General features: G+C 41.0%; 1 protein-coding gene across 6 annotated transcripts in view; it reads right to left on the bottom strand.

Annotated features, from left to right (window-relative positions):
• Positions 1-1161: 1161 nt before the first annotated feature.
• RICTOR (RPTOR independent companion of MTOR complex 2) overlaps positions 1162-12381 on the bottom strand; it is a 61271-nt gene continuing 50051 nt past the window's right edge. For 3 of the 6 annotated variants that reach the window (XR_014502773.1, XR_014502774.1, XR_014502775.1), the window contains 8 exons: positions 11963-12143; positions 10968-11052; positions 10506-10745; positions 10055-10213; positions 9378-9501; positions 7301-7439; positions 5614-7203; positions 1162-5525 (listed from right to left, as the gene is read on the bottom strand). Coding sequence is in view for 3 of the 6 variants with exons in the window: in XM_083402612.1 (XP_083258738.1) it covers positions 7135-7203; positions 7301-7439; positions 9378-9501; positions 10055-10213; positions 10506-10745; positions 10968-11052; positions 11963-12143 (997 nt within the window). In the remaining 3 variants the exon portion in view is untranslated. Of the gene's footprint in view, positions 7204-7300; positions 7440-9377; positions 9502-10054; positions 10214-10505; positions 10746-10967; positions 11053-11962; positions 12144-12381 lie in introns of all 6 variants that reach the window. The other 3 variants (XM_083402612.1, XM_083402613.1, XM_083402614.1) reach the window with 1 other exon arrangement.

Genomic DNA, 12381 nt, shown 5'->3' with positions numbered 1-12381 from the left:
ATGTAGGTCTTTCAAGACCGGTGTTATGTGGTCTCGGCGGCCGCTCCCAGTCACCAGTCTAGCTGCCGCGTTCTGGATAGTTGCAACCTATCTCGAGGGCACTATGTTGACTACTCTTGCTCTTCCGACCTCCATACTGCTGGAAGCTAGTGGCACAAGGTTCAGATAAAGAACTTTCATACTACTGTCCACGCAGGTCCCGCTAACTGAAAATTCACCAATCTGCACTTAAAGAATTATGCCCAAACCTTGATATACACTCCACAGATTCACTTATCTGTACAGTCGACTTCCTTGCTTTTTTGTGTGCTTTGTGGGTCACCACCAGCCATTTTTAAACAGAAACCAAGGGGAAAGAGAGAGAGTGTGGGGACCAAGATCAGACAAATCATAGAGAAGGAAAAGTTGGACTTATCAGTGAGCACAAGAGGTCTGACAAACCTGCTATTTCCTTTGGCTGTAGCGATTTCAGAAAGAAACCATGGAGAGGGAAGGGGCAGAGATCAACCAAATCCAGCATTAGAACATGAACACTCACCGAATGAACCATTCCCTGGAAATGCATTGTGCTTATAAAGCAGGAGCTGCAAATATCTTCAGTTTCCTAATTCATTATTCCAGCTACAGCTGAAGTGGTCGTGGCTCGGGGTAGTAGAGCATTTGGGCCAATGTTCAACCCTTGGCAACTCCAGATAGGGAGAGGCCCCTGCCTGAGATCCCGAGCGGCTGCTGCCTGCCAGTGTGGGCAACACTGAGCTACATGGACCGCAGGGTCTGACTCCCAGGTAAGTCAGCTTGCGTAGTATTAGGTTACAATGCCACCTAGTGGGCAAAAGGAAAACTCCAGGTCAGTTTTAGAACAAAACTAAAAATGAAGGGTGAAGGGAGAAAACCACAGCTAACAAAAGGTCAAAAGACAAGGCAAATGCTAAGCATCAACAACTCTACTTGGTTGCTTAAAGAAATTAGAATTACACGGGAGCAGGGACACAGACAGGACCTGCCACCCTCCATGCATTGGCAGGCAAACGTCTGAATATGGCTAATGTCTCAATTCAGTGGCAAACCTGAGTTGCAAAAACGAAAGGGATATTTACTTAAATTTGCAGTAAGGAGATTGGCTTGGAGATGGTGAAACATCAGGCGTTTTACTTTACGAGAGCAAGTTCAAAGTCCATTTTATTAACAATGCATCCCTTTGATAAGATAATGCTTCAGGAGGCTTTTAATGTTCGTAGATGTGAACTGTACACACTGTACAAAACAAAACGAAACAAAAATCCAAAAAAGGAAAGAGAAACAAAAAAGAGATCAAGAATCCAGATGGGCAGATCCAATTGGGGGCAAAGCCTCTTCAAAATTATACACAGCTCAATGAAATATTCATACAGAAAATATATAAATACTTTTTTCTTTCTTTCTATGTTACAGGTATACAATATAAATCAGATTTCAATGTCCATTCAGTGACCTACAAACAATATAACTTCCAAATATGTAGCAGCTTGTCAACTGAAAAAAGAAAAAAAAAAAGGAAATATGACCACATGGGGTGGAGACAATGAGCTTTGAAGTTTTTCATACTCTCTTTCTCCCACTCCTCAGAATGATTAATTTACATAATCTCTAACATCACACATAGTTTGGGTTATTGGCAGCCACTATTGAAGCACATCTCCCCGCCCGCCCGCCCGCCCCACAAATTACACCTACAAAATACTGCCCCTCCCCCTCAAAACTTCTTGCGTTTTGTGCTAATCTAACCTATGCAGTGGCAGAATGGCAAGTTCTCTCGCTCTTCTCTTTTTTTGGCATAAATTACATTTTTTCAAATTAAATAGTGTCTATTTTATACAAGCAGGTCAAGCAAAAAAAGTGCAATTTCTGCATGCTGTGGCGTCGCTATCCAACTATTTTACAAAGAAAAAAATCCAAATAAAAACCACATTCTTGACTGAATTAAAAAATAATAATTACATAGCAAATCTGGATGTTTGCGCTGAGAAGTCTAAAAAAACCAAAACAAAAAACAAAGACAGGGCTATTGCCATTTCTAGAAAAGGAAAATTTCTAGTAGGGATTCTACCATGTTCCCATCACCACTAGCCAGCATTTAATAGTGAGGTACATTTAACTGGAAAACACATGCCCATCTGCACGGTCACATTTTTCTGCACAGGAGGGCAAGCAGAAGGGTATGGTAACAAGGATTGTTACAGAAGGCAATCTCAAAATAAGAAATTTTTTCCCTATTAAAAGCAAAAAAGAAAAAGGATCAATATGTTTAAGGCAATATTCAGCCAGAATTAAGCCCTAAATTTAGAAGTGCCTCTCTTTGGGTCGGACCCCATGCCCTCTGAAACTTACATTCACTTCACAAGTGGGGCATCAGCTTTGCAAAATCTTTATATAAAGAGTGCTGCCAGAAACGCAAGCAGCCGAGCTGCCACCAAAATGCTTCCAGAATCTTATTTCTTCCTTATACTGCTATTCGAAGAGTTACTGAAGGACATTCTCTGCCGCCTGGCAAGTATTCTAGAATGTGTCGAGAAAACAAACTTGTGAACGCGTCGACCCATTTTCTAGAATACTGAAAATATTCTAGAGGAATGAAAACCGATGGTGCCTAATTAGCAGCAGCCTATATGGCGGATATAATGAACAAGGTCTTTTTAGGACTGTATGGGCCTTTTGACACACATCTGACAATATGACTTGGATCTTTTGCGGACTGAGTTCAAAGATCTGAGCTTTCCTGCCTTCCCCTTGCCCCTTCAAAAAATAGGTTCCTGGGAGTTGGAGGGGCCTTTGGGACTAGAAGGGAGAGCCATTGGCAAATGGAGAGGGAATTTGCAGAGATCACCCTGCTTATATGAGCAGAGCACCAACTCGGAATCCCAGCCTATATTGCAAGGGGCTAACACTTCTTTGTCTGATGATCAGACTTCTGAAAGACATAGAGAATTAATAACAGCTAAAGGTTTTCTATGCCTATCATATAATCAGGCTGCTGCCATATGTATGCTGAACTTGAGGTACTCAGATCTAACAGTCTGCGTCACAGCCAATATCTAATCCTTAACTTATCTCTCGTGGGGAAAACAGAATTCCTACAGAATTCTATTTGGAATGCACTGAACAAAAGCAGAAAAAGTATGTCAATTAAAAGTGTTCTCTCAAATGCAGCTTTTTGGAATACTACATGCTCCCCTTTCCCTCTAAAAGACCTGGAGAACTTTGGGATCTTTGTTTACAATCCCTTCTGTCCAGCTTTTACTGCAGTAAGTAGGGCAGGACAGTGTGTGTGTGCATGAGAGTGAGATAGATGCATCTAAACAAGTCCCCCATGCACTGTAAGGGTCCATTCTGAAGCACTTAGAATCTCCTTTGTGACGTACCTCACAAGGTCAGAAGGGGGGTCATTAGCACAAGGATTTCTACAGGGATCGGGTGCAGTGATCTCTCAGAAGTCATTGAGCCAAGCCCACAGTTCCCACCCCTCTGCAAAAGCAAAACAGTGGGACATAGTATGAGGGGCATGGTCCACACCACCCACATAATTCAAACTGTGATGCTGAGAGTTTCCCCAAGCGCCATCGTAATTTCCTTTTCTGGGGACGTTTCCTATGGTTTTGGCTTGGTGCCCAGTTCCTGTGCAGGAGCACCTAAGGCTACCCTGTAGAATTCGTGATCCTCCAAGCCAAATGCAACCAACCAGGTATATACAGCCACCCTCTGATTTTTCTGTATCTCTGAGACTTATGAGGTTGTCAAACAGCCGGCAGTTCACAATTCAGGGCTTTTGCATTTGGCTTGATGGCTTAAAGGTCGTCCAAGGACACAACCGAATGAGATGCTACTGTGACTGGCCAAGGAGTACTCGATTCAAAACACAGCTTTTCAATGAAAACCCATTGTGTTACACTCCAGAATATATTCTGCCACATCAAATTAATTGACAAATTAAAGTAAACGCAAGGCATCATATATGAAACACTCAGTACTGACATTATTACATCCTCGACACTTATGGAAATATGTTTTCTTTCCTTAAATGTACTTGAAAAATTCACTTGATGTTACTTTGCAGTTTTCTTGGTGATGGTCAGGATGGAAGTCAGAGTTATTTGGACTTAAAAAAAGGTAGTGGTGAATTTTCTGGGTGTAGATGCTGCAATCCAAGTTTACTGTTTAATTTTCCCTATTCATTTTTCATGTCCCTTCTTTAAGAGCTGGGTTGGAAAGCCTAACCACCTGAACAATTTATTTTGTTAAATATAGATTTTTTATTTTTTAAAAGCCTCAGCTACCTTTTGTCTTGGAAGCAGAAATGTAAACTAGAGCTCATGAATTAACTCCAGCTGGAGTCAGCAATCTAGAGGTCTTAATTACTCTATCCTAACTGAGGTAGTGTTCACTACTACTGTATTAGATCAGGTTTTTTTTTGTCCTGTTTTAACTGTGAGTACTACATCACTCCTTTGGGGTTTACACCACTATTTGGTCTACTGTAGCTAGCATTTTGGTTTTGCAAAGGAGTTGTATTTAAGTCCAAACGATATATCTGTAAATACTGGCGGATAAGATTAATGGATTCCATGCGGTTAATATGTAGACATTAATTCAGCTGAAGCCCCCCACCCAAATCTCCAAAGAGCTCTGATGGAAATGGGAAAAAAAACTGAGGGAACTAATTTTGATGGGAACCTTCCATTTACATAGGCCTAAAAGGGTTCTACCGATTAAATTGTAGTGAAGGCCACATGACCCGATGAAAGCAGTTTTAACAAGTAATACAAGGAAGGGGGAAATGGCCAACTCCTAGAAGGAACCTCCACTGCCACACCAAACATTCTTCTACAGCTCAAGGAAAATAAGACTGTCACCTTCCAGTTAACAACTTCCAAAGGCAACAAATGGGGGGAAAGTAACTTCAAAAACCTGGTAACGTATTCTTATTCCCACCACCAACCTCTCCCCCACTGCCATCATCCTATGTGAAAGAAGGTCTCAAAACCTCTACATGCCCCGCAACCCCACCCAGTGTTGCATTCCTTGGAACCAAAGTCATCAAGTCAAAAGAGGTGAAAATGAGCACGCCACCAAGACAACTCCTGTTCCTTTAAAATTATTTGTTCCCCAATGGCAGGTTAGAATGGCAGTGTAGACAATGCAAGGAAAACAGGGAAGCTGGAGTTGAACACTGAGCTCATCGAGCCAGGAGAAAGAGGCTTTGGCAAAATTAAGCCATAGTGCGAGGGGGAAGATGCTCTCAGAGGAGCCACCGTGGTGAATGTGGGAGGAGAAGAAAAAAGAAGCGGATTCGGGTGCTGTGTATCCAAAACTTCCAGAGGTCAAGAACTGCTTTTTCTTCCATCTGCCCTGTACAGGAAGGGCAAGAAGCCTAAGTGAAAGGGCTCACGAGGAACTGCAAAAAGGAGCTTGACAAAAAGATGTTGGCTGTAAGCACTTGCCAATCTCCTACTAAGGAAAGCAGAACTCTTAGAGGTGGTTTACCCTTTTAACTTTTGCAGTCTTCCCTGTGTTGTGGAGCAAAACCATTTTTTTTTTTTTGGAATGGCAGTGGAGGTAACCTAACCAAGAGTGGATTGCGTAATGAAAAATTCAGATATTCTTAACGTTCTATAACGTGCAACAAAATCCTACCACAAAAAGAATTAGCGCACTGATTAAGCTGCGGTAAGGAATATGCAAAACTGAGCTAATTACACCTTGATAAGCAAATCTTTGAATTTGTTTAATGGGGGGGGGGGGAATGGATGGACATAATATGATTGCCAGTACAGTCCCGCTGTACTATTTTCATACACAAGAAATTACAGCGTAACCTCAATCCACTACAGTCAGTCTTTTGTAATGAAAGTGGTTGGGCATTTGTATGTACAGGTTTGCATATATCAAGTTATTTGATTCTAGGGGGGGCTTTCGGTCTGGGGACAAGATGCATGCGTTTCAAGTCTGCACTTCTAGAAATTTAGGAATCACACTAAGGGTGTGGGGAAAACTGACCTATATATTGTCACCATCATATCATCTGTGCAAAGGATCTGTGAAAGAACAATGGATTAAAGCAATGGAGTGTTCATTTCCGGATTGCACCTTTAAGGCTTTTCACTACCATTACCGGTATTATCTTGCAATTAACCTTTCACATGTATAATCAAAGCTAAGTGGTAAGGAGAAAAATTAAAGACATGGAATGTGGTATTTTTTTTTCTTGCCTCTTTCCTGATCAAAAGCAGCAATGGGTAGATATTTCCTAGTTTTTCTTGATAAAGTATGCACCCTTATTTGATGGAAGTCATGCTTGTTAAAAGGTTTACATTTAGACAATTTACATACTAGATGAGCATTAATGTAGAAAACCCGACCGAACAACATGCATTATTATATGTACAGGGAAATTCTGATCCCAGGGGTCTGAGAAGTGATTTGTTCTTTTTTAAAAAATCAAACTGTAGTGAAGTTCCTTAACTGGTTCAGTTAACACATTATCACATGTAACTGCAACAAAACTAGACCGACTGCTAACACAAATAAGGATTTTTGCTGTTGTAACAATAAAATAACTTAAGACTACCCCAAGTTACTAAGGATTCTCTTCCTCTCTCAGAGATCAGAAATTCTCCAAGTAGTGTTTCACAAAGATTAGGAAAAATATCACAGAAAGCCATCATTAATCCCCTGACGTCCACAGTTTGAGCAGCTCCATTGGTGACAATGGAGATAGATAGAGCCTTAGATGCTCCGAGATCCAGGGTTCAAAAGGCATCACTCTCTGTCCTGAACGGAAGTAAAAAAAACAACGAACCATGTACAACACGTCCCTGTATGCTGTCCTCTATTATTACGATGCTGCGTTTCAAAATAAGTGAAATGAAAACCTGTGCAAGTGTTCAGTGCTTCGTTCTCCTTGCATATCTTGGTAATTGCTACTTTCATTGTTTTAACAATTCCCATGGGGCTCAGATGGATGGATAAGCAAGTTCCATGGAGGAGAGGTTCTGTTACTTGTACCCAGAATGCTTCTCTTCTCTTCGCCCAGTCAATTAGACGTTATTATCCGAGGCTACCGACGACTTCATATTTAACCACACCACAAAAAGCAAGGGGTCAGGATTCGGCCGATGGGTTAGCTGTTTGCTGATTTGTTGCTAGTGCGGCTTCTGCTTCTTCGTGCATCTGGAAGTAACGAGAAAGAAGGTTGGTAAATTAGCATTAAAGACAAAAGGCGTATTAGAAGCCTATCAAGAATTGGCTAGATTTCACTTTGACTCACTTGTAAAAACTGGACATCTTGAAAGAGCTCTTGTATGAACCTTCGGGATGGTAATCGAAATGTACAGTGCGCTAGCAAGTAGGACACTTCAGAGTAAAGGCATATGTCATCGAATGCTTGGGGAAACTTCTCTTTAATTCTAATCAGAAAGAAAAAGAAACCAATTCATGCACCATGATTTAACTGTTCCATCAAAACCTAATACCATAAACCTTTAGGGAAGGAAGCCGAAGCAGTTATTTGATATTCCATGCAAATCTATGAAGACAAATCTCAGGACATAAGAATCTGAATTCAAGTGAAAGAGGAACAAAAATACAGACTGAAAAGGCAAATATGGAACTGAAAAGGCTTAAACGAGTCTAATCCGAATCTCAAAGGGCATATGCTCACAATTACTGCAGCATGTGATGAACGCAGGAACACAGTTTTGCCAAGATGGTCATATCCCCATTACCAGATGTTGGATTCAACTGCTGCAGATGCTACACTGGCATTGTTGTGTCAAAAGCAGATCTGATATGAACCGAACACGCCAACAACAATCTTACCACAGACAATGCATGAACTTGACAGCTCACACTTGGGTGTGAGCTACTGAAACCATGACGGGTAAGTAATTTTATTAACTCTAGAACCAAGTTCAGCAACCACCTTTGCTAAGAGATTGGCTAATGGGTCACGGTTTCAATGCCATCTCTCAAAGGAAGGCTTTGCCACAATTGTCAAGGCCTACAAACCCATCTATGATTCTAGAGTGGCAAATGGGATAGTCTCCACTGCCTCCACCCCAATCAGCATGAATGATTTCTAACATATTCTCATTGTGTCCTCTTTGGTAAGAGCTGGTGATGCCAGGAGCTCACCCACATCCTTCCTCCCCACTCTTCCCAACTCCAAGGGATTACTGAGGAACCTGAGGGGGCTACATCTGTCAGTTTGCATTTCTTAGTGCAGAAAGTACTGATCTGATGTGTAGAGATCTTTCCTGTTCTAATTAATTTTAATTAATTAATTCTGGAAGCTTCTCTGTGTGAAAGAAGCAAGCAGAAGGTTGCTGATGTTTGGGTTATTCCTTCAGAGAGGCTGGCTTAAACTGGTCCCGTTATCTCTTTCAGTCAAGGTCATGATGACTATAAAAGTAAGGCCAGAAGGAGCCTGGGTTTCACTTTCTCTCTCTCTTTTTTTTTAATAATATTAATTAGAAGTTTTATAATTACAGAAAGAAAGCATAAGAAAAAAAAGCAATTAAAAAATTAACAAACAATACATCGAAAATAAAAACAAAAACAAAAAAATACATCAAAACAACAAGGAAAACAAAAACATTTAAAAACACATCCAATTTCCATATCTTTATCTTTCGTTTACTTGTTTCCTCGACTTACACCTCCCTTTTTTGTATTCTAGTTCAAATTACCTAATTCAGAAAATCCTTTCCCACTTTCTCTCTCTCTCTCTCTTCCTTCTGCTGTGGTGTTCTGTACATAGTATGCTTAGTGTTAAGGTTTAGACTTATTATAAGTTATTGTAAGTTTAAGTTAAGTCTGCTGGAACTGGATTTCTTATGGATAGTGCCAATCCTGAAGGTACTGGATTTGTGACCATTTATGCTCATTTGCCTTCAGTAGCAGGAAAGCTACAATTGCCTCTGGTCTATTTTTTGGGAATCCTGCAAGGTGTTTAAGTTTTTACTCTGCTAACTATCTTCTTCTTCTTTGGCGATCACTCGTAGCCGAGTAAGATTGTCTTCCATAAACATGGTTTTAACAATGAATCCGTGACTGTGGAGGCCAATTTGGGATCCACATGTCCTTCCACAGTGGGGACATTGGTTTCCGGGCGGGAGTTGACCACAGTGTGGATTTGCCAAGTGTGCCTTCCTCTTTGCATGTTTCTCCCTTGCGTCCTGAGTTCGAGTGTCTTCAAAGCCCCCGACACCTTTGGTAAAGGCTGTTGGAATTGGCTCTGGATCAATACTGATCCATGACAACATCTATCCCCCTTTCCTCTGCCTCCCTCATCCACTGCTGACAGACTATTTGCAGAAAGAGAGTGAGAAGAGAGTGCTACTTACGTCAAGAGACCTGTTTCATGTCCTTTAGTTCCTACTGAACTGCTCAAGTTGATCACTAATCGCAAGACTTCCTTTCTCAGTAGTATGCGGCATACAGGGGTATCATCCGGGATTGACTTTACACCTTGAGGGGGAAGGACATTTTTCAGAATCAAAATTGCAGGCAGTTGCATGCGTATTCACTGAGAAGTGCCACACATGCATTACAATGCCTGCCATTAGGCCAAGGACTCGTTCAGATGTTATTTCCTTGCCTCAACACTACATATGGAGTCAACGTCTAGGGGCAAGAAGAAACAAACACAGATTCTCCTGGTCTGGACCTTCATTTCTACATGCAATAAAGGAGATAGTGGAAAACAGAGGACAACATGAAGGAATTGTGTCAGCCAAAACATCATGCACAGAGGTGTAGGGTGTGAGAAGGTGGAAAAATGCTGGCTGAATGGCCCTTAAGAAAACAGGCATCACCTTCAACTACTTGGCAGTTGTAAGGTTAGGAAAAACCTAATAAAGGTTGCAGTCCTAAGTTGAGTTAGATGAAGAGCATGTTCATGCAATACCGACATGCAAAATGTTCAGAATCGGGCTGCAAGTGCCTTAAAGAAAATATTTGACTTCTTACCAGAGGTAGGAAAACAGCCACATGTTGCTATGCTTATGACAAAACCACTTACCTATCACAATATCCGTACTCTTGGTGCTACTGGTTGAGCCATGAGATACAGCATCGCTGCATCCCGAAATCCCAGAAAACTTTGAGGAATGGGGGACCACATCCAAGTGATTGTGGATGGGCTTTCCACACCAGTCAGAATAAGGAATGTCTGAAAATTCTGAAAAAAACATACGGAGTGGTTTACAAAGAAGAAAAATACATCGCTTCATTTCAGCTGAGATAATGTAATGTGATATAAATTATAACTGTGAACCATAGGCATGTTAACTCCCGCAGAATATGACACCCTACATTAAATTTCAGTGTAGGTTTCTGGGTCTCAGGACTATGAAACATTCTGGAAAGTTATTTCATGATGTATGAGAAGCCCAAAACAGGTCTCCATATCCTTGTATGTGAATAGGAGCTATGGCTAGACTTCTGACTGAAAGAGGCCCAGCTGTACTAACCAGTGTGACTATATGAAGAATTCACTTTGTTTTGCTGGTAGCCCAAAATGTGCGTGCAGACACAATAAAGGCAATTGTCTTCTGTGTGCTCTTGGAGCCCTGTGTCTTCCATACTTTCAAGGAACTGAGAAGCATCCGAGCGGCTAGTGTTCATTATCTCTGTAAGACTGATCTGCTGGCGAAGCATCTGGAAGGGACTCTTCACCATCTCGGAAGAACCACTCGGCACACCTGGAGAGGCTTCCAATTAAACGACAGAAAAAGAAATATAAATGATAAGTGTGGCAGAAGACCAGCTTTTGCCATTCAACCCTGTGTCTGACTTTTGGGGAATTATTTCGTTCTATAGAATTAGTCAGCGCTGCAAAAAAATAAATTGGCACTGACAAAATTCCAAAAGGTACCCCACAGGCTCAAAAAGACTCCACTGTAGAACAAAAGAGAGTGGAAAGGAAAAGGTACCTCCAGCATCTTGGGGAAAGACTTTAGCGCCTCGTTCATCAAGTGAAGGCATGGTCTTCTTCTGGAAATAAGGAGTTTCCTTTACCTGAAATATTTGAAGTGAAAAATTATACGGATGAGTTTTTAGAAACGTGAACCTCAATTTTTGGTAAATAGCCATTCTTCCAAGCATTTAATTTGAGTGCGAATTCACTACTCAGAGCAGCCTACATAAAAAAAAAAAATCCCCATTTTCATAACATAGAACATTTCATAACATTTCATAACATAGAAACGTGTAAAACCCAATCATAAACACATTATCTGCCTCACAAAGGGAGGTCTCCTTATTAAGTGGGCAGACTGATCTGGTGATCTGGGAGAGAACAGTCCCAAAATTACCTGGACCTAAGTCATTTATAGGGCTTTAAGGATGATGACTAATGCTTTGACTTGGAAATAAATGGATAACCAGTAAATATGTGAATTTAGGCTTCAAATAAGGGTTTTAGAAAATCGTGCTAGAGTTGATCAAGTAAGTTAAGCAAATTACTCCATGCCAATTCCTTCTCTGAGTAAGTGTAGCTTCCAGAGGATATATATTCATTAGAACAGGGGTGTGGCCAACTCCCAAGAGACTGCGATCTACTCACAGAGTTTAAAACTGGCAGTGATCTACCCCCTTTTTGGGGGGTTCAGGTCCAAGTTATTGAGAAAAGCCCCATTTTAGGGGTGCAGTGAGGGCAATGTTGTTCAGCTTTCTTTAAGGGAGTCAAAGTTGTTGAACTTCTTTGGGGGGAGCCAGTGATCTACCAGTGATCTAGCACAGGTGTCCAGTGATCTACTGGTAGTTCGCGATCTACCTGTTGGACATGCCTGCATTAGAACAATGAATCTAAGATGCCAAATTCTCTCACGTGAACATGAAGTGATTTCACATGAGGGAATCTGTCATCTCAGATTCATTATTCTGATGTTGTTCTGCATGAAAATTGAGACAAACACAGTGTACATACCTGAAATATTTCATTGATATCAACGGGGAGAGCAAGCCCAATGTAATCATCTGAACTTCCGTAAGTAGCATTAGACACCATGGAACGAACAGAAGAAGAACGCTGCAGTGTGTTTTGGTTAATAGGGCTTAATAAATCCTCTTTATCTAAAGATGATGCATAACTTAAAGCTCTCATGAACCTGTAACAGCATCAAGGGAACCAAAGTCAGTATAACCTGAAAATCACAACTCTGCTCTGTAATAACACAGACAGCATTTTTAAAGTGCGGCTAGTTTGGGTGAATATACAAGTTTACCTTCTTATATATTATCTGTTTATTAATAATTGAAAGACATACTGTGAGAGCAACACATATGCTGTTATGAATGGCTTTCCCAGCAGAAACTATTTCTAAGAGGTAAATTTGTGTTCAGTTC

The sequence above is a fragment of the Podarcis tiliguerta genome (assembly GCF_965153285.1).
Source record: "Podarcis tiliguerta genome assembly, chromosome: 11".
NCBI classification, from domain to species: Eukaryota; Metazoa; Chordata; class Lepidosauria; order Squamata; family Lacertidae; genus Podarcis; species Podarcis tiliguerta.
The sequence above is the reverse complement of the archived record's forward strand: the minus strand, read 5'-3'. Positions and strand labels throughout refer to the sequence as shown.